The 20000-nt window shown below is 45.5% G+C and overlaps 1 protein-coding gene across 1 annotated transcript in view; it reads right to left on the reverse strand.

Moving 5' to 3' along the window:
• Positions 1-20000, reverse strand: part of ankfn1b (ankyrin repeat and fibronectin type III domain containing 1b) — a gene marked incomplete at both ends in the record, with an annotated part of 96828 nt that overhangs the window by 34584 nt on the left and 42244 nt on the right. Inside the window, one exon of the mRNA XM_084456021.1 lies at positions 5999-6089. Within this exon, the coding sequence (XP_084312147.1) occupies positions 5999-6089 (91 nt within the window). The remainder of the gene's footprint in view (positions 1-5998; positions 6090-20000) is intronic.

A 20000-nucleotide genomic window follows, 5' to 3' on the forward strand; every position in this document is an offset into this window, starting at 1 on the left:
CACATGTAAATATTCCCATGGCTCAGTGACACAGTCTCTGCTGTTTGTGCTGGTAAACACAGCAGATGTGATGTTGTCATGTTGTGTTTGTGCTGGTAAACACAGCAGGGGCCTAATTTATCAAAGAGCGTGTAAATTCAGGTGTAAAAGAGGGCGTGCGACGAAAACGAGAAAAGGGCGGACTGCCGCGTACGACGAGAATATTTACATGCTTTTCGGATCTATCAAACATGGCGTACACGCTGCTGCGCCGATTCCTCAATGAAAAATCCGACGGTGTCGTAGAAGACAGCGGACGTGCACGCTCCTCGTGTTCCGCCCTCTCCACGCCCAAATTCAACCATATATGGTCAAAACTATGACAGCGCACAGCGTGGATACCCGGAAGGAACCGACATAATATAGCGTGGAGCAAAGGCAAGACAATTACGTTTATGGAAAAACGCGGAAAGAAGATAAACTTTTCGGAGACGGAGGTGCATGTGCTTGTTGGTGAGGTCCACGCGAGGAAACAAATCATCTTCGGAAGGTAAGCTATTTGTACTAGCCTACATTTGTCTGATTGCTCCTACAGTTTAGGTAGCCTACTGTACGTTTCGTGCATCCTGTATTTGGTGTAGGCTACACGGACATTCTGTATTATGTGGCTGTGAGGAAAGCAAACATTCTGTGGTAGGCTATGATTGATTTAGGACCAAAAACAGGGAACGATAACACAGATGACCACTTCATAATGTTAGACCACATTAAACATTTTCCCCTCTGGGAAATTAAGACTCTCATCTAAATCACCCGGTAAATCACAGCATTTATTTGACTGCCAACAGAAAAACATATCAAATGAATATGGCTGCACAATGAAATGTTTAATGCATAATAAAGTGTACAGACAAACTCAAAGAAAATGACTGAAATTGTTTCTCCAGACTCTGACGTGGGGTGGGACTCAGAGGAGGGGGAGTCTGCAGTGGTCCTTGACCTGACGGTCGTGCCCCCGCCGGTTGCAGCCTCCACCTCCAGCGCCACGACCTCCAGCTCCAGTGCCATCTCCAGCGCCTCCGTCTCCGTCTCCACCGCCCACGCCTCCACCTCCGGCTGCCAGCGTCCCTGCCTCAAGGGTCCCTGAGGGCTGGGCTTCCTCTCAGACACTGTGCTGGAGGCTCATGACCCTAGAGGCCCAGAGGGACATGGCAGAAGGGATTGGGGCAGTTGTGGGGCAGTTGTGCAGCAATTGGTGGAGGTCACCACACTACACCACCAGAGCCAACAGGACATCCTCACTGCACTTCATTCCCTCACACATGCTGTCACGGACCTCACACTATCACTCACTACCACACTCACGGACCTCACACATTCACTCACAAACGCACTCACACACTTCACACAGTCACCCACCAACAGACAATAAAATTGTAAAAATGTGAACCATACTTGTTTGTGTCTTCATAGCTGGCGCATGACCTCAGTGCGGGCCCTTTGGCCCCGCTGGTAACCCTCATGACGGGGAGGGGGCTGAGGGCTTGGGTCCTCATTTTGTGGTGGGGTCTTGACTGGTTCTCATTCTTATCAGCTTTGAATATATATCTTGGCAAACATAACAGAATGATGTACAAGGAGGGGACAGATACCTATTGAAAGTACTATTGGTTGCTAGTAAAAAGACAATAATGAGGGCTTGGTATAAGGTGGAACCCCCAACCAAGGAGCAGTGGTGGGTGTTGTGGAGGAGATTTATGAGATTTATTTATGAATTGAGGATGCAGGAAGGAAAGTTTGAAGGGAGATGGGAAAAATGGATGGATTATAGAAGGAAGTGTGATGAGGAAGTGTGACTAATATTAAAATTGTAATATTTGAGTAAGAGAAAAAAGCTGCATGGATGGAAGTACCCGTAAGCTGTTATTGTAAGTTTTTATGTGTTATTGTATTGTCGTTGTATGGATGGAAAATGCTAATAAAGATTAAAGTAAAAAAGACAAAGAATATGTATCTTGGCTATGCACACACCAACAAGCCAGCCGTCACGCGCAGCGCCTGCCTCCAGTCTAGCCCCTACCCTGCTGTGCGCCAGGATGAATGAGTCATGCGTGGAGCCAGGCCACCGTGCCACTCCACTTGTGATGAGCATGTCGGCGTCACATATGATTTGGGTATTTATAGTGTGCACATTTTTGCGATTCACATAGACGTATTCATTCACTGATGGTGCCCTTATGTGGGTGCAGTCGCCATCGCCGTCACCTCTTTGGAGTTCTATCTCGGCCAGTAGGCCGAGTAGCGCCGGATTCATTTAGGCTCGCATTACGCACAGGAGGACTGTCATTCATATGCTTACCAAACAGCAAACAGGTCCACATGATCACATATTAATGACAATCTAATTGGTAAATTATTGCCGTCTGATGGAGTGCCTGCATTAGGTGTGCGCATAGGTTAAGTTTGGGGAACAAATCCATATCGGACCATTAATGAGCCGGTTAGAGGACACGATCTTGCTTTGAGATATATGTTTGTGCTGAATTGGGCTATTAGCCTACATGATTGTGCGTTCATAAACTCTCGCTCTTATTCTCTCCATCAAACATTGTAATTCACCGACGCACCACCTGCGTCGCCAGTTCCCCCTGTGTTCAAAAAGGGTGTAAAAACCCGTCTAAATCGGTACGACAAGTTGAGAGGTGTCCTACAAAAGCGCGTAGAAAGGCGACAAAATATCCGCCCTTTTTGCTTGATAGATCGCGCTGTGGGGGGGGAAGAGGCGTACGCCTGAAATCGCAGAAAAGACGGCGTACCTCAATGATAAACTAGTGCTGCGAGCAGCAGTGAGCGGGCCCTCGCACCCCACGCGGGTCGGGGTGTGGCGCCGTTAAAGGGTGTGCTATTTCGGTGTCCAGTACTGACAGAAACTTCCTGTCACCAGTAGGTAGCGCTCTAAGCGTGACTCAATACCGACGCATAGATGTGTTCAGGACAGTACCTTGATGAAGCGTGAGAAATGTTGTGTAAATCGGACAAAGTATGTAGGAGTTATGAGGACTTCCTGTTTCACCAGTAGGTGGCGCTGTAAGTGTGACTCAATACCGACACATAGATGGGTTCAGAAGGCCACCTTCATGAAGCATCAGCAATTTGGTGCAAATCGGATGATGTATGCAGGAGTTATGAGGACTTCCTGTTTCACCAATAGGTGGCGCTATACGTATGACGCAATACTGACACATAGATGTGTTCAGGACAGAACCGTCATGAAGCGTGAGATATATCGGACAAATTGGATAATGTATGGAGGAGTTATGAGGACTTCCTGTTTCACCAATAGGTGGCGCTATAAGTATGACGCAATACTGACACATAGATGTGTTCAGGACAGAACCGTCATGAAGCGTGAGATATATCGGACAAATTGGATAATGTATGGAGGAGTTATGAGGACTTCCTGTTTCACCAATAGGTGGCGCTATAAGTATGACGCAATACTGACACATAGATGTGTTCAGGACAGAACCGTCATGAAGCGTGAGATATATCGGACAAATTGGATAATGTATGGAGGAGTTATGAGTACTTCCTGTTTCACCAATAGGTGGCGCTATAAGTATGACGCAATACTGACACATAGATGTGTTCAGGACAGAACCGTCATGAAGCGTGAGATATATCGGACAAATTGGATAATGTATGGAGGAGTTATGAGGACTTCCTGTTTCACCAATAGGTGGCGCTATAAGTATGACGCAATACTGACACATAGATGTGTTCAGGACAGAACCGTCATGAAGCGTGAGATATATCGGACAAATTGGATAATGTATGGAGGAGTTATGAGGACTTCCTGTTTCACCAATAGGTGGCGCTATAAGTATGACGCAATACTGACACATAGATGTGTTCAGGACAGAACCGTCATGAAGCGTGAGATATATCGGACAAATTGGATAATGTATGGAGGAGTTATGAGGACTTCGTGTTTTATGGCGAAATGTCAAACTTTGGCAGGGCGCCACGGCAAGGGTGTTTGGTGAAAACTCAATTTTTTTGATAACTTTTGATCACAAAGGTCTTAAGATGAAGCTGACCCGATATGAAGTTGATCGGATGAAATCTGTAGGAGGAGTTCGTCGAAGTACGAGGCATGGAAATGGTCAAAACAAGGACAAAATGGCACATTAAGAGCAAAATGGCGGACTTCCTGTTGCATGTTGGGTATAGCTCCAAGAGACATTTAAGTGTGGCTCGATGAAATACATATGCCCACCGAATTTCGTTAGCCTACATCAAACTGAAAGGTGGGGCTCGCCATTTTAAACTTTCCAGGGGGCGCTCTTGAGCCGTTTTGCCACGCCCATTTCCGTCACCCATGAATTATCAAATTTTTCACCGGGACTGACGTATCTGCAAAGTTTCATCCGTTTTCATCGATGTTTAGGCCGCCTAAAAGGCATTTGTTTGGAGTAAAGGAGAAGAAGAAGGAGAAGAAGGAGAAGAATAATAATAATCCTTCGAGTTTCAATAGGGCCTCGCACCGCCAGTGCTCGGGCCCTAATGAGGCCCCAGATGTGATGTTGTCATGTTGTGTTTGTGCTGGTAAACACAGCAGATGTGATGTTGTTTTCATGTTGTGTTTGTGCTGGTAAACACAGCAGATGTGATGTTGTTTTCATGTTGTGTTTGTGCTGGTAAACACAGCAGATGTGATGTTGTTTTCATGTTGTGTTTGTGCTGGTAAACACAGCAGATGTGATGTTGTTTTCATGTTTGTCACATGCATGACCTGTGAACATTTGCCCATTTAAACATCAGGCAATGCATGAGCAGTGAAAAGCACTCTTTAGATGGAACCCCATCTGTTTAGAAAGATAGTTTGTGTTACAAATAAAAACATGATACCCGCTCAGATACCCATCTCACAGAGGGATTTCCTGCCTCCCTCCATCTCTCCCTCTCTCTCCCTCCATCCCTCTCTCTCCCTCCTTCTTTCACACCCTGTCTCCCACAACGTGAGCGTTTCTCGACTGAGAAACCTGGGAGAGTCAACAGGAGCTGATGCACGCTTAGCTTTTTACAAAGCGATCCCTGAGACTCCTCCCACTCGCTAGGGAGTCCCTCCGGTTGTCAGAGCGACCGGGGACGCGTCCCAACAGTCTAGGGTGGCATCCCTCCTTCCCTTCATCTTGACCTGGGGACATGTTGAGTACTGAACACAGCAGGGTGTTGGACATGATCAGAGAGAGAGAGAGAGAGAGAGAGAGAGAGAGAGAGAGAGAGAGAGAGAGACCGAGCCAGGGAAAGAGAGAGAGAGAGAGAGAGAGAGAGAGAGAGAGAGAGACTAGGAGAGAATGAGGGAGATAGAAAGAGAGAGAGAGAGAAAGAGAGAGAGACAGAGAGACAGAGAGATAGAAAGAGAGAGAGAGAGAAAGAGAGAGAGACAGAGAGAAACAGAGAGATAGAATGAGAGAGAGAGAGACAGAGAGAGACAGAGAGATAGAAAGAGAGAGAGACAGAGATGGATTCTGTCTTGTCACCAGCTCAGCTGTCGGTGTTGATGACCTCACAGCATTTGGTTGGCGGGAACTGAGCACCAGCCTCTGGAAAAGGTAGCTACGGTTACCGACACTGACGTCTGGAGGAGGGGGGGCCGGCCGGCGGGGGACTCTCCAACAGCTGTCACCCTCCGCATCATCACAACGCCTCAGAGATGACGTTGAAAGAACGTTGAAACAACGTCACTGGTCGGTCGGGAAACCCCGCTTGCTACTTCACACTTGGTGGGGTTAGATCTCTCTGAGTTGCCCAGAGACCCCGCGCGCGTGATCTCACACAACTCTCTGAGTTGCCCAGAGACCCCGCGCGCGTGATCTCACACACACACACACACACACACACACACACACACACACACACACACACACACACACACACACACACACACACACACACACACACGTGGTTCCATGTGTTGGAGTGGAGGAGAGGGTGGAGAGAGAGAGGGACTCACCGGATGGACAGGCGCAGGCGGGGGTGGAGATCTGAGCCGGACCCCAACCCTTCATGTTGTAGGCCTCCACCTGGACATAGTAGTAAGTCCCCTACACACACACACACACACACACAAACACACACACACACACACGCACACACACACGCACATTACAGCAGGCTGACCTTTCACATATGGGGTGTGAAAAGTGCCCTTTGGTTGCTTGTTCAAGCTTACTTACAACGTGTATGTATGTGTGTGTGTATGTGTGTATGTATATACATACACACACACATACAGACATACACACACGTTCGTTTGAACAAGCAGAGCTCACTGCAAAACATGCGCACATGCGCGGTAGTTCGCTCGCGCTTTAAATGAATGGGGGAGCTCACGTGACCGAATGACTGTTTGCGTTGTGAGTTGTGAGCTCAGTGGCGCGTGTATGTATGTATGTATGTGTGTGTGTGTGTGTGTGTATGTATGAGATCGAACATAGCCTACATACATACACACACACATACACACACACATACATGTTCGTTCCAACCAGCGCAGCTGTATGTGAAACTTCTTGCGCATACAATCGCGGTAGCCACCGCACTTCCGCGTGACGTCACCGAATGCTCTGCCGCTGTTTAGAGAAGAGCGTGTATGTGTGTATGTATGCGTGTGTGTGTGTGTGTGTGTGTATGTAGCCTATGTCTGTGTGTGTGTGTGTGTGTCTGTTTCGACTCGCTTAATGAAGGACTTCGATACATCGCTTCAGAGAAAGAAGACTGTAAAAATATTAATATCTGCGTGGTTAGATGACAAGACCATGCTTTGTGGGTAGATCGTATGCCAAATCAATTTGTTTTTTTTGTTTAGATGGGGGAGAGCCGGGTCAAAAGTCGCGCAGGACAAAAGTCGCGTTCCCATTTTCTCCAGAATGACTGGACCTGCAAATATGTGGTTATACTTGTCTGCACATATTACCGAGCTCCCTTCATATTTTGGGCGCGATCGCAGCATATTTGACAGAGATATCGATGGAAAACCACTTTTGCCCCATATAAGTAAAATCATGGTCTCATAAGCATTTTTCGATTTTAAATTTGTGTACACTTGTTTTAGTTTGCAAACATATGCAATTTTCTTAGCATATCTACTGGCTACATGATAACATAGCTTTCAAGTTTCGTTCGAGCAAGTCGTGCCTGCAAGCCAGGGAGAAATGACAGGAGACCGTGGCGGAAGTCGCATCCCGTAAGCAGGGGTGGCCAACCCGCGGCTCCACGCCCGTCAATGTGCGGCTCCTCCATTCATTGATTAAAAAAAAGTTGGCTTGCGGCTCTTTCATCCTTTCATTAAAAAATAAATAAATTCATTCCATAAGAACGTTTCTCTCTCTCTCTCTCTCTCTAGTTTCGCTGTGCATTTCTTCCTGCCCATTTTAGTTTATTGCAGATTTGTCATAAAATCATGATTGTTTCGCTAGGTCGCGAGGAAGTCGCGTGAGAACCACTTCAAACCAATCATTTAGGTAGCAAATCACCTTGGTAACAAAATAGTTGTAAACAAAATAATTTGCTCTGCGTGGGGACAAACACAAAACGAATGTATTATTAGACATATCATAATAATATATAGCCTTCAACGACCTCCTGAGCTGTCTGCCTGATGGTCTCAGGGCTGAAGAGACCGCGCGTCGTTTTCCTCACCCTATTGGCATGCTGTCAATGAAAGAAAATACATTGTAGGCCTAAATAAACATGGTTTTAGGCTATTGTGTTTATGTAGGCCTATAGGTTAAGCTATTGTGTTCATAAGGTAACGTCATTGTAAACGAAAGTAGCCTATATAATCCAATTGACTGGAACCAGGGGGTTTGACGAAAGTTAAGAGGCAAAATAATTTGTCTTGACTGCATTTAAGATGTATCTGTAAGGGGGCTGGTTGGCTAGCTGACCCAAACGCACGGACACAGACGGACAGTTCCAAGCCCAGAGGGCGGTTTAATACAAAGCGGAGGTACAGAGGGCAAGGCAAAGGGTAGTCAAGTTTAGGCAGGGGTCAATCTATCAACAAACAATGTCCAGAAAACGTAATCCAAGCCGTGGTCGAGGTCCGGGGAGAATGGGTCGGGGAAGCCGTGTGTCAGTCCAGGGAAAGAGCAGCAAACAAACCGGAATCACAACGCATCTTAGTGAAGAACGTTGGGAAGACCGGGTTCTTATAGGGGAGGTGATTGGATGAGTGGTGGCAGCAGGTGAGCCGCGCCCTCGGAGCTCGTTAGCGGAACCGTGTTCAGGTGTGCGGGGGTGATCAGGTGTGCGGGGGTGATCAGGTGTGCGGGGGTGATCAGGTGTGCGGGGGTGATCAGGTGTGCGGGGTGATCACGTCGAAGGGCGCGCAGAGCGCGCGCTGAAGTGGAAGGCCGTGGCGCGCGCGCTGCGGGAACGGTGGTGGGAGCTAGAGAGCGCACAGGCGGAGGCGGAGCCGTAACAGTATCTTTCACATTAAAACTGCATACAAAGCTGACCAATGGCATTAGAAAGATCTCTTCGAGAGCTTTAATTTCACCTGTTCATTCTGCCCAAATGTCACTCGCGCACCCCTCTGGTTCTAAGCCCCGCCACGGTCTCCTGTCATTTCTCCCTGGCTTGCAGGCACGACTTGCTCGAACGAAACTTGAAAGCTATGTTATCATGTAGCCAGTAGATATGCTAAGAAAATTGCATATGTTTGCAAACTAAAACAAGTGTACACAAATTTAAAATCGAAAAATGCTTATGAGACCATGATTTTACTTATATGGGGCAAAAGTGGTTTTCCATCGATATCTCTGTCAAATATGCTGCGATCGCGCCCAAAATATGAAGGGAGCTCGGTAATATGTGCAGACAAGTATAACCACATATTTGCAGGTCCAGTCATTCTGGAGAAAATGGGAACGCGACTTTTGTCCTGCGCGACTTTTGACCCGGCTCTCCCCCATCTAAACAAAAAAACCAAATTGATTTGGCATACGATCTACCCACAAAGCATGGTCTTGTCATCTAACCACGCAGATATTAATATTTTTACAGTCTTCATTCTCTGAAGCGATGTATCGAAGTCCTTCATTAAGCGAGTCGAAACAGACACACACACACACACACAGACATACATACACGCGCCACTGAGCTCACAACTCACAACGCAAACAGTCATTCGGTCACGTGAGCTCCCCCATTCATTTAAAGCGCGAGCGAACTACCGCGCATGTGCGCATGTTTTGCAGTGAGCTCTGCTTGTTCAAACGAACGTGTGTGTATGTCTGTATGTGTGTGTGTATGTATATACATACACACATACACACACACATACATACACGTTGTAAGTAAGCTTGAACAAGCAACCAAAGGGCACTTTTCTATGGGGTGTGAAAAGTGCCCTTTGGTTGCTTGTTCAAGCTTACTTACAACGTGTATGTATGTGTGTGTGTATGTGTGTATGTATATACATACACACACACATACAGACATACACACACGTTCGTGTGAACAAGCAGAGCTCACTGCAAAACATGCGCACATGCGCGGTAGTTCGCTCGCGCTTTAAATGAATGGGGGAGCTCACGTGACCGAATGACTGTTTGCGTTGTGAGTTGTGAGCTCAGTGGCGCGTGTATGTATGTGTGTGTGTGTGTGTATGTATGAGATCGAACATAGCCTACATACATACACACACACATACACACACACATACACGTTCGTTCCAACCAGCGCAGCTGTATGTGAAACCGCTTGCGCTTACAAGCGCGGTAGCCACCGCACTTCCGCGTGACGTCACCGAATGCTCTGCCGCTGTTTAGAGAACAGCGTGTATGTGTGTATGTATGTGTGTGTGTGTGTGTGTGTGTGTGTGTCTGTGTGTGTGTCTGTGTCGACTCGCTTAATGAAGGACTTCGATACATCGCTTCAGAGAATGAAGACGACTAAGACTATGGTAAATATAGCACTAAAAATATGAATATCTGCGTGGTTAGATGTATCGGCTTTTACTGCAAGCTAGCTAGCTTCCCAGCTAACGTTACATCACTGCCTAGGCTAGCGAAGTGTCTACCAAGACTGTGGGTAACGTGAGATGGTCACGTTATGCGAATTCAACTCAGTATATTATGTAGCTGTATCTAGCTAGCTCCATTACTTTAGTTTGGCTAGAGAAATTTGGCTAAAATCACGTCCCAACTGTATTCCCTGTGCAGTAACGTTACTCATTCAGCACCTGCCTCCATTATTAATGTTATAGTGTATGCCTGTGATCAGAGAGGAGCGCGTTATTCCCTCTAGCCTTAATGGTTTGTAAATGTTATAAAGTGTCTATTGCAATATTGAGGTACATTATTATTTTCCATATGCTGTATTCGAGTAGAGGTTTTGTAACTATCTCCCATTTACATTACATTACATTTACATTAGCCATATACATGTGCATGAACGCTCTGCAGCAATGACTTGGGTGCTATTATCACAGTGCTTGTTGGGTCCAACTACAGATTGTTTTTGATGTTATAGATGGACTGTGTACCAGCCTTCAGATTTGACTCCAACAACCTCATGGGTCATGGCTCAGGGAAGTACTATTCAGCTGCAGCGGTGGAGAAGTGATGCCCCTAAGGGAACCAGCCCAGAGGAGGAAGGAGAATTGCAGTTTGTTTTCTGTCGTGGAGGTGTCCCGAGTTGCCAGATGAACGTCCAGCTCTACCTGCTGGGAGGAGCTGAGTTGGAGTGAGGACCGAGGGAGGCGATAGGCAGCTAGTAGCCAGGACCTTGACACCATCAGCCAGCTTTACACAGACTGATGCATTACAATAGTAGAGATTGTAGAACATGTCATTTCTTATCATTTGTTTATGTCAAAGACATCTTAACACTATGTCACATAGTATTATAACGCTTAGTAATGAAGGAAGGTACCCACGATCACACTGTAGCATTTCAACGACTGGTTTGCCAGAAAAATACAATTATGTATCCAAGTCCATCACAACAAACAACACAGCTTGGATAATGTGTGCCATGTATGCAGAGCTAGTGTAGCTGATATCATTGCGATGTGGTATAAAGACAACACTGCCACAACTTGTTGCTGAATTTGTATTGCAGGCAGGGGTCACTAGTCATCACTGGAGCTGACATATAAAAAGTGTTGGCAAACGTGTCTCTTGCTCACAAATCTACTTGGATCCTCACTGTTACATGGTAGTTAAAAAAGCAAACACATTTGTCAGTAAACAAGTTGTCTCTGTTTACGATTTGAAGAAACTAGACATCCAATCAGCAATGCAAGTTTTATTAAGAATTATGCATACAGGAGGTATGTTCCAGTCGTAATTGATTTCTATGCAGATTGTCCAGACTGGTCTGTGGAGAGAAACAGAGTGTCAGCTTGCTAGATAGTGATTCATGTCTGAAGAGGCAACCTGGGAGTGGTTGAATGGCCTTACATCTCACCTGAATGTTCAGCCATATATGCCTGGAGCATGCTCAAAGCCTCCAGGTATATGTCTACTCCGTAGACTTAGCTCGTCCGGAAGGGGTCGATGTTCGACTGCAGCAGGTTCTCGTAGGTCACCGATAGCGCTGGGGGAAGAGCTGGAACCTCCACACGTTCCCGTGCATCAGGGGATGGAGCTGGCCCATTCCAGTCGATTCCGTAAATGGGGTAATCCATTTAATCCAAAACAATTACCGAGAAATTATAATTAGGGCGCTCCTTGTAGACATGTCCTACCCTTTAGAAAAAATGTCTAAAACATGCGTCTTGAAATGGGGATGCAAATCCCCACCAGTACATCTGACATCACTTTACATCTGACAACAGAAGAAGTTGTGTAGGCATTTTATGAACTATTTTTGCATGGCCACTCTTACCTCATCGGGTATCTGCTCCATATTGAGAAGCTGTCCAGCCACCCACAGCTGCTGGGGGGATCTGTTTCCCTCGGAAGACAGCGGATGTCTGTCCCACATTTGGCTGAACAGACGAAGATGCCAGTTCAGCCTTGGAAGCATCACGAAATGTAGGCAAAAGAGATGGGCGTCCTGGTCACGATCCATGGCTCCAATCTCCTCCAGGTGGCGGAAGGCAGCATAATAGTTGCCGACCACCACGCACCACAAGTCTCGCCACAGGCGTTCTATTCTCTGATTGTGGACAGACTTGCCAGTTATGACGCACCTTCGGTCTGAGTTGGGAGGAGAAGGGAGGGGTGGTGGAATATTAGTGTTTTACGGCACACTACGCAGTTGTGTCAATCAGTGGGGTACAAAGCAAATGTACTATCCATTTTTTTACTGACATGTTTAGTTTGCCAAGTGTTGCTGCAAAACATGATCATTTTGTGATGATGATTCAAAAACAGAAGGCAATATTTACCAGGTCCACGTTGTGGATGCCCCAGCATGTACCTCGCCACATCGACATTCTCTCCCCCTTTGTCAGTGCGAACACATGCAGGCAACCCATGGGCATCCACAGCTTCAATGAAGCACTCCAGAACGGTGGATGCCCTGTTGTTGTTGCTGGCCCTCAGGAACATGATCTTCCGGCTAAATCCATCAATCCCCCCATGTATTACAATTCTCCAGCTGTGAATTGACAAAAAAAATAAAAAAACGTTAATGGATGCAATTTAAACTGAGAAAACTACAGCCCATCATAGCCATGTATTTTTTTCACCAATACAAAAGTTTCACCATGTTCATTCATCATGAGAGAAAAGGATGGCAGGGCCCTTGATCTTCAAGATGAAAGCGCTTTCATTATTTTGTCTCAAGATTCACTCCAGTAATTCACCCCTGCCTCTGTGCCTATTGTACCTAATGAGGTACAATCCATGACTCCATAGTCTCAGACGGACTAAGACAGCTTAAGCAATCCGACTTAAACCTACTCCTGGCATGCATGTAAGGCTAGTCTACTCAACAAGGTCCAATGTTTTTATAAGGGAAAGGCAGTGATGTTATATGCTCATGTTTCAGCTTGACATGTGTCCCCAAGACCCATTAGTAATAACTTTAAATGTATAATAAATATATTTTAATTCGCCAAGATGGCTCTTTTGTGTCAAGTTTTTTTTGTGGAAAAAAAATTCACTGTATTGTGTCATTTTTAAGTCATGTGAAATCAGAGGACTTGAAAGGGAATTCATGCAAAATTGTTCAAATCTGATATTGGCATCTTACTGGATTAATTTATGGTATCCATCGAGATGCCAGAGGGACAGAGGGGCTGGTACGGAGTATGGTCGTCTTGGGGTGGTATGTATTTGAAGACCACGCAGCACAGTCCCAACCGGATCTACTGCTCTGAGTGCCTCCCTTATTCGCTGCTGCTGCACCCTAAAAACACATGGAAAGGTGTTCAACAGCACATGGTCAGTGAAGTAAATAATAAGATAATAATTTGTCTAGGCGGCTCAATGAGAAGAATTCACTATACAATCACTCACCTGTGACCAATGGATATGAGGTAACCGCTGACAATCTTGGAGCCATCGGTATCGGCATCTGTTGACTTCAAAAGAATCAGAAATAATAGGAGGTTAATGTTACAGTTTTGATTACAAACAAGGACTGGGGTGTTGTACCGTCTCTAATTCAAGTTACTACAGACAAATATATTGTTGCAATGAAAGCCTTTTGTATGGGATGGGGGTGGTCAGGGTTTCCCCTACAAAAACGAACCAAACAACTGGTCGCTCTAAAAGCTATAATGTGGGTTTGATACCTTTTGAAATGGAATCTGAGTTAAATACAACAGATTGAAAGAGAAGGGCCATGTCCACCCATTGTAACTCACCCAGCCATTGCTAGCGTCGCAGTCCAATAGCAGACACCGTAGAAGTCACTCACTTGAAGCCTGTCCTTGGTGGTGTGTTACAGACCCTAGGAATGAGTAACCATAACCAGTTAGAAAGTTGTAGGCCCACAATCATCAAACAGCCCATAATCATATTAATACACAACATTTTGTCACATGACATGGAAGAGTTGGCTGTTCTGAGCTGTTGTTTGTTTAGTTTGGGTCAAATGTCAATCACATTTACTGTATGCTGCACATTCATTTTACTTCCCTCAACACAGATGGTGTTTAGTCGGGGTTTTCAAATACTGTAGTGGTATATGATTTAGGTTGTAAACTGTCAGCCCAGTAGAGGGCGCTCCTACGCTTTCCTTCGTGCCAGCGGCAAGTCACTAGTCTGCTTACAGGAAGCGAATTTGCGAAAGGCATGGATGTATTAATAGAACTGGATACAGCCACTCCTTTCACTGACCGCTATCAAAAGTGAAGGCCTATTGAACCGCGCTATCTTGGCAAATTTGACGCGCGAGGAAATTTGCCAAGATGGCGCGGCTCAACAGGCCTTCACTTTTGAGTTGGAACCCTGGGGGCTTGCCGAAACGGCGAGCCCCCAGGCGAGGTTGAGTTAACCAATCAGAGATTAGGGCGGATCATTCCCCTACGTTTCGCTAATTCGCTTACAGGAAGGCCGCAGCCCATGTTAGCCTAGACTAGCCTAGCCAACTAACTCGCGAACTTTTTGGGTATACTCGTTTTAAACAAAACGTCCATAACGCATTGATACAAACACAAAGAAAATTAAACCAAGACAGCCAAATGGTTATCATATTTTACATCCTTACTGATGAAAATGACTTTAAGTATAGGTTATAGCCACGTCCCTGGGCGCCGCCATCTTGTGTCGCATGCATTGTGGGGGAGCTCGCTAGCAAACACTACAACAGCGCCGTGTGAATATGTGTCAATGACGAATGTACTTTGAATAAAGCACAATCTTTATAATCCAGTCCACAAACTTTGCCAACTTCAACACATAATAAAATGGAAGCGATTATACAGACTAGGATAGTTATCGATGATATTAGCGCTAGCTAACTTAACTTAGAGTCGCTGTGCACACAGCGGTGTGTAACATTAGCTAGCCTAAAAGACAAGTCGTGAAAATGATCTTGTATTACATCGACATTAACGTTCAATCGCATCTTACCTTATGCTTTTGGAGTGTATTCTTACTGCGGCAAGTCGTTCCAAACAAGATACTTGACAAACATCCGAGGTTCGAGTCAGACGCGAGGTGAAGAGGTTAAGTGGTGGAAAAACAAACCTTGTTACCGCCCACTTCCGGCCAATTACAACCTTTCAGGGGTGGAACCACCAAACAAAAGACCTTTAGTGTTTACTGTAGGCCTACAATATAGTACCAGGGTGTTTTTATAATTCATTCTTGGAAGAGCCAGCCCTTGACCGTACTGCATAGATGCATCCTAGAAACAACTTATGTATAATTCTGAAAAACAACAAGCCTCTATTACTTAGCATGTAGAGGCAAAAAGATGTGGCTGGACCCTCACAGACAGGGATTTCTGTGGAGGTTTTGGATCAATTGGTCCATATGCTAAAACAGGAAAACACCGAGTTAACAGTATACCAATTAAAGCAAATTGGGCCCAAAGGGATTAAAAGAAGCAAAACTGGGAATAATATAGATTATTCAAATAACCTTAATTCATTCAATTACTATAAGCATTGTAATTTGCATTTTGAGGAACAGGATGATAGTCTAATAAATCAACATTAAAGATTTGAAAATTGAATAAAAATATGAGTGTTTTTACTTGGTTCTCCGCATCACCCAGAGCCTGCACGAAGCTGCAGGTAGACTAATAAAACACAAGCCAGTGCATATAGCCTACAGTCTATCACTAAATGCACAAGGCAAAATATGGCTCAAGCAGCTGTCATTCTGCAAAATTTCATATGATATCGGGGAAAGCCAAAGAGGGTTTTGTCGGTTTGTAAAAAGTCTTCTTAAGAATCTCTCGCTGTTCGCGCACAGCAGATTATTGTTTAATTCGCACACTGAAGATCCATATAGAATCTTAACGTCCATATACCTTTTTCCAAGTGAATTGATCGGTCAGCGGGCAGTGCTTCATACATTTTGATCCATAATCTGGAATTTAACCTGCCCCAGAGCAGGTTAGCTCGGCAGCATAAATTACCACAGTGATATAGCACGGTGAAAAGTGAACCACCTTCGTAATACGGATAAACCAATCTTGAACCTGAAGTTATCGCTCTAACACTGTACTGTTTCGTAGTATAGGGCTCAGGATTAAAGAATCTAGATTTGAACTGAGGTCTTTGGAAATATTGACCGGGATCATACCACTTGTATTTTGACCCCTCACCATTATTTTTTTTATTTATTTTGATATTCTTCAATTTGCCTTCAGCACGAGATTATGTTTTAGCACTTGTTTTAGACAAAAGATGCATTTGAGAATTCACTATAAAAGCAATTAAAGTTGCTTTGGATAAAAGTGTCAGCTAAATGACTAATGAAATGCCTATGTTGTTCAAAGTAATAGAATTTGGAAATGAAAGTCAGTTTCCATAATGATTCATATCCAGCTGCATTATGGAATAGGCTACATATAAAGCCAGAATTGCATGATTTGAGCAGGTCATAACCATCAGTCTGTTCTAACTATTGCTTAAGTTATTTTGTTAAGCACGTGTGTCATGTATTATTCTCCCTGAAAAAAAGTCACACACAAAGTTTTGTCACCACACACACACATTTTTTTTATCATGATGATAATTAGTAAAATTATTTTGCGTTACATATAACTGGGAATTGGTTGGGTCTAGTGATCAGTAGGAATATCTATATGTGATGAAGGTGCGTGAGGGAGTGAAGCCACGGTCAGTATTTGTGCTTTGTGTAGGCCTAATATTAAAATGTATTTTGTTTGATTTTGTACGGCATCTTTTATGATGAGAATTAATGTAGCCTAGGCTTTCTTTTGTTATCTGACATTCCAGGTTGCACAATCTGTTCAGTTTTCCAGTAAAGTTAAGAAAACTAATTGAATGGTGCCAGTATCCCTCTGTCCAGCCTGACGGTCGGCATAGTACACCGTGCCATGTGTCCTACATCTCTCTACATCCACCTTGAATCCATGCTTGATCCACCCTTGCAGTATCAGGATAATCCACCTTGGACTTTTTAAATAACCCAAAACAGCATTTCATCAGGGTTCTGGGTATAGGCCTACCATATCCCAACTTTACAACTGTAGGATCAGGATCAAACGTCCTGGTTTTAAATACCCAATTTTGAGATTTAATCCTATCCAGACCATTCTGATCCAGATTAAATATTTTGATTTATGTTCAAAAACGTTGACTTCTGGTTATGGCCGAAGATCAATGGTTGTTCAACGTTAAATGTTGAAAGGATGTCATAGAATTAACATTGTAGGCTATTAGTGGTTTCATCAACATTTCAACATTGATTCAATATTCAATATTCAATTCCCCCTAACAATATTTCAATGTTGCTTATCTCCTAATTTGCTATCTGGAACATATCTTTATTTGAACACTTTTTAGGCCTGTCATGAATAGGCCTGCGCCTAACCTATAACTTAAAAATATATATAAAAAAATAAAAATCTAAAAGAAAAAAAAGAAAATAATAATAATAATAATAATACATGAAACATGAAAAGAAAATATTATTATTGGAGACATTTTAGTATTTTTTATTTTAATTGGCCTACAATAATGCTCAATCGGGAGGGCTGTGTTCACACCGGGCGCGGCGAGAAAATTCGCGCCGCGGGATCAATGAACTTTTGCGAATGTCGCCCGCGTCTGACTCTCTCATCAGGAACACACACACTGATTATGGGGATTAGGGGACACACACACACACACACACACACACACATACATACACACATACACGCTGTTCTCTAAACAGCGGCAGAGCATTCGGTGACGTCACGCGGAAGTGCGGTGGGTACCGCGATGGTATGCGCAAGCGGTTTCACATACAGCTGCGCTGGTTGGAACGAACGTGTATGTGTGTATGTGTGTGTGTGTGTATGTATGTAGGCTATGTTCGATCTCATACATACACACACACACACACACACACATACATACACGCGCCACTGAGCTCACAACTCACAACGCAAACAGTCATTCGGTCACGTGAGCTCCCCCATTCATTTAAAGCGCGAGCGAACTACCGCGCATGTGCGCATGTTTTGCAGTGAGCTCTGCTTGTTCACACGAACGTGTGTGTATGTCTGTATGTGTGTGTGTATGTATATACATACACACATACACACACACATACATACACGTTGTAAGTAAGCTTGAACAAGCAACCAAAGGGCACTTTTCACACCCCATACTTTTCACACCCCATACTTGTTCAAACGAACGTGTGTGTATGTCTGTATGTGTGTGTGTATGTATATACATACACACATACACACACACATACATACACGTTGTAAGTAAGCTTGAACAAGCAACCAAAGGGCACTTTTCACACCCCATATTCACATAGATTCAAATAGCTAGTTAGCTGTACAGTATGTGTGTTATGTATGTATGTATGTGTGTGTGTGTGTGTGTGCTCGTGTCTTTGTGATTGTGTATAAATCTCTATTTGTCTCCATATTTGCTTTTGGTGTGTCCTTCTTCTTCTTCTTCGTTTGGGTCAAGTTGTTTCTGCTGTCTCCCCCAGGCTCGGGGCCGAGGGGCTATCCTTTTACCAGCCCAAGCCTGGGTTAGGGGCCACCCGAGCTATATATCCAGGCACACCTCCAGGAACCATGTCACCGTCAGGCCACGCATTCCATTGGGTGCCGCATATATCGGACAGTCCTGGATGATGTTGTCTGCGGTTTGTTCCTCACCGCCACACTCGCACGCCGCACAGGATACCAAGCCTCATCTGTGCATTGATGAGCGGAAGCGTCCGATGCCGGTCCGGAGACAATTAAGCCTCACCCACGCCATTCTGGGTACAGTAGGTCCATGCCAGTAGGGGAAGGACCGGCGGCCCGGATAAAATCTACAAGAGAGTCTGGAGGTGCTTGCCTCCCACTCTGCACGCCAGGTGTGGCCCGCCCATCCTGCCTTGCTGATGTTCAGATCTCTACATTGCTGTAAGAGATCCCGTGCAGCAGGCACAAAAGGGTGTCTCGACTTCAAAACGCCGGGGAGGCTCTGCTTTTGCAGAGAGCCTGTCATGTAGCAGGTGGTTAGACTCCACGGCCCGGCAAGCGAGACGTGCTGTGGTTCCTGTGCGGCGGAGGCCAGCGGACTGGATGCCTGCAAGGATGGGAAGGTTGACCACAGGAGTGGGATGCAGGCATCCTGTCACGATGCGCAAGGCTTCGTTGATAGGCGGATCGATGGGGCGAGTGTGGGCGCGCGACACCACACCGCTGAGCAGTAGACCAGGGCTAGGGTTGCCGTACGGAGTGTTTTTGCGCTGGCGCCCCACCCTGATCGGACCAGTTGCCTCATCAATTCCAAGCGAGCTGTTAACTTGCGCATTGACTCGAGGTGTCGGCGGAACGTGAGCGACGTGTCCAGAGTCACGCCAAGATAGGTTGGTTCGGCGCAGCATGGCAGGAGTGTTCCATCGATGTGCACTCGGAGCTCACATTTAGCTTCCTTGTTGTTAAGGTGGAAGGCCGCCGACACCGTCTTTGCCTCACTGAGCTTCAATCTCCATTTCCGGAGGTATGCCGCTAGTGTCTGCATGTCCTGGCTCAGTGTCTCCTCCACGGCCTGCCAGTCTCCAGCGGAGTACACCAGCGCAACGTTGTCTGCGTGGGCATACTTCCTGGAGACTGTGATCGGCAGGTCGTAGGTGTAGATGTTATAAAGGAGGGGGGCCAGGACAGATCCCTTGGGGACGCCATTCTTAAGGCTTCGCAACCTGCTTCGCTGTCCACTACAGGGGGTGAGGGTGAAGCTCTGGTTTCGGACAAGCTTCATGTTCATGCTGACCATGTGCCTGTCCAGCAGCAGGCGGAGCAGCTTGCAGGTGAGGCCGCGGTGCCATACAGTGTCGTAGGCAGCTGTCAGGTCTATAAAAACGCTCCGGCCTTCTTTTTAGCCGAAAAGCTGTCCTCCATGTCTTGAGTCA

The sequence above is a fragment of the Borostomias antarcticus genome (assembly GCF_949987555.1).
Source record: "Borostomias antarcticus genome assembly, chromosome: 22".
Taxonomy (NCBI): Eukaryota; Metazoa; Chordata; class Actinopteri; order Stomiiformes; family Stomiidae; genus Borostomias; species Borostomias antarcticus.